The sequence below is a fragment of the Colobus angolensis genome, unplaced genomic scaffold, assembly GCF_000951035.1.
Source record: "Colobus angolensis palliatus isolate OR3802 unplaced genomic scaffold, Cang.pa_1.0 Scaffold25, whole genome shotgun sequence".
NCBI classification, from domain to species: domain Eukaryota; kingdom Metazoa; phylum Chordata; class Mammalia; order Primates; family Cercopithecidae; genus Colobus; species Colobus angolensis.
In genome coordinates, this window is record NW_012115710.1 from 4,819,924 (window position 1) to 4,822,742 (window position 2,819).

General features: G+C 50.9%; 1 protein-coding gene across 1 annotated transcript in view; it reads right to left on the reverse strand.

Moving 5' to 3' along the window:
- Window positions 1–524: 524 nt before the first annotated feature.
- LOC105514869 (transient receptor potential cation channel subfamily M member 4-like) overlaps window positions 525–2,819 on the reverse strand; it is a 38,209-nt gene continuing 35,914 nt past the window's right edge. Inside the window, exons 10-13 of the mRNA XM_011946526.1 lie at window positions 2,553–2,682; window positions 2,234–2,379; window positions 994–1,106; window positions 525–622 (exon numbers count right to left, since the gene is read on the reverse strand). Of these exons, the coding sequence (XP_011801916.1) occupies window positions 541–622; window positions 994–1,106; window positions 2,234–2,379; window positions 2,553–2,682 (471 nt within the window). The 3' untranslated portion in view covers window positions 525–540. The remainder of the gene's footprint in view (window positions 623–993; window positions 1,107–2,233; window positions 2,380–2,552; window positions 2,683–2,819) is intronic.

Here is a 2,819-nt window from a genome sequence, read left to right on the forward strand (position 1 = left end):
AGAAAGAAAGAAAGAAAGAAAGAAAGAAAGAAAGAAAGAAAGAAAGAAAGAAAGAAAGAAAGAAAGAAAGAAAAAAGAAAGAAGAAAGAAAGAAAGAAAGAAAAGAAAGAAAGGAAGGAAGGAAGGAAATCCCTAATGTTGGAGGTTGGGCCTGGGGAAGGTGTTTGGGTCCTAGTGGTGCGTCCCTCATAAATGGCTTAGCACCATCCCTTTGGTGACTTTTTGCTCAGTTAGTTCACATGAGATCTATGTGGCACCCCCTACTCCTGCTTCTGCTCTTGCCATGTGATACACTGGCTCCTCCCTCACTTTCTGTCATGAGTGGAAGCTTCCTGAGGGCTCACCAGCAGCAGATGCCAACACTATGCTTCCTGTACAACTTCCAGAACCATGAGCCAATGAAACCTCTTTTCTTTATAAATTACTCAGTCTCAGGTATTCCTTTGTAGCAACTCAAGAGGGGACTAACACAACGTGGAAGTGCCACATGTCCTGAACTGCCCAGGATGTCCCCACCTCACACAGTGCTGGGGGTTCCACTCACCCAACAGGCCCTTCTCCGTTAACGGCACTATCCATGTCAAACTCTAGCTCCTCCCGTGTGTGCTCCTCTTCTGATTTCCTGGCAAGGAGGGAAGCACAGAGTGAGAACTAAGGGGAAGAGGAGGTGGAGAGGCATTCTCCAGCAAAACTCAAACTTCTTCACCTGGAGACGTGGCAGACAGACAGAGAGGTGGTTTCCTAAAGTCACCCCAAAGGCACCTTCCCCCAGAGCCATGGCCAGAAAGGCAGAGTAACTGCCACTAGAGACACAGGGAGGATCCCCCCAAAACTCACCTCCCACAGCACTCCCTTAGTGGATGGAGAGAGAGTCCCATTCCCAGGGAAGGGACACAATGGGCAGATGAGGGAAGAAAGCTGGGCAGAGTGAGCAGGAAGGAGAAACTGAGCACCCCGCCCCCATCCCCACCACTCTTACCCCAGGGTACTGACCTGAAGGTGATGAGGCGGGTGTAGATGAGTGGGGGGCAAAAGAAGGCAAGAATCAGGGCCCAGATGGGTGTAGTGCTGGCCATATCTCCCCACCACTTCTGTGTCAGCAGAGACTGTGGGGGGTGGGCAGGATTAGGATTCAAATATCCCCCACAGCCCCCTCCCTAAGACGCCCAGCAAGGATTGGACCACAGCTCCAAAGTACAGAGCAAGTGCCCAGTGTCACAGCCACAACTATTGAGGTAGGGAAACGGTGGTGAAAGGCAAAGACAACTTGGGCCAGGTTTTGACAGTAAACAGCCAACACTTAAATTGACACTATATGGCAGATACAGGGCTAAGCACTTTATGTAGATTAGTCCACTGAATCCCCAACACATAAGGGGGTGGGTACTAGTATCTCCTCCTTGGCACACATGAGGCACAGAGAGGTTAAGGAAATGGCCCAAAGAAACACAGCCTGTATATGGTAGAGCTGGATGAGTTTAGCCACTATCCACAGCAAGGGACTCTGGGTAGCTGTTTGAAATGTGGGCCAAACCATTCCAACAGATGAGGATGGGACTTCCTGTTGGGTGGGCACAACTTCCTGTACTGAAGTGAGATTCTGAGCCCCTGTCAGATTCAAACTAAAAATACTGATAATGTTTCCAAAATGTCAACTTGTCAGGATCAGAGAGACTGTGGGAGCAAGTGGGGCTTCCCAAGGCAGACAATTTCCTATAGAAAGGGTGGGATTTCCTAGGCCAGTTTATGTCCAAAAATAAAACGTAATTGTTCAGTAAGGCCATTCTAATTGCTGAGAACTGAAACTAGGGACTTCTAAAACAAGTGGAAAGGATTTCCTGTGGATGACATGGGACTTCCTGTGGATGACGTCAGACTTCCTGTGGATGACTTAGGACTTCCTTTGAAAGAAATGGACTCTTCCGTGAAAGGGGGAAGGACTTCTTAGGTTAAAGGTGGAACTTCCTGATAGGGTCACCAGGAGTTTCTCTATCTGGAGTGGAACTTTTTAGGAGGATGGGCTTTGTTGTGGGAAGGTTGGCTTTTAGTGGAAGGGAGTGAGGCTTCTTATGGGAAGAGCAGCCTTTCTGAGAGAGAAGAGAGACTTTCTGGGTAGTCTCCAGGGAGAGGGGCTGGTCAAGACCATAGATGTTCCCAATGGCAGGGGCTCATCGCTGTACTTCCCAGAGTCCACTTGGTGACTGTTTGGGATGCTGATGTCACAGATACTCACCTGTACCCCATCCTGGGCAAAGAAGGCACGGGCGTCAGCTTGCATGGCCAGCTGGAGGCAAGTGGCATCCCCCCAGAGCGGGCAGCGACGGAGGAGGAGGCGGGCAGCCCTTACCTCACTGCTGTGATAGCACTCACCAAAGAGGTCTAGAGGCAGAGGAGTTAGTTATGTGACAGGGATGGGAAGTAGGGTGAGGGTGTGAAGGGAGAGGAAAGGGAATTTAAGGGGATGGCGCAGGGATATGTGAGGACTGCGAAGATGCACATTCCCCCCCGGCGGCAGCCCCCGGCCCTGCTCCCAGGCACCATGCTCCACGCACCAACGCCCATCCCCTCAAACTTGATCGCCAGGTCTTTCCTCCGTGCTGCCTCCTCAGCATCAGGCTCCAAACGTGCCATCACCCGGAGCAGCAAACAGGCCCCAAGAGCTGAGGAAACTGCATTGGAACCCTGGAGAGACAAAGAGGGTATGGATGCCTCAAAGAGGGTTCATAGAGGGGGAGAAAGCCTGAAGTCAAGGGAAGGGACAGAGTCAGAGGTCAGAAACTAACTGGGGTCATCAGAGGCCAAGGAAGAAGCAATGTTTG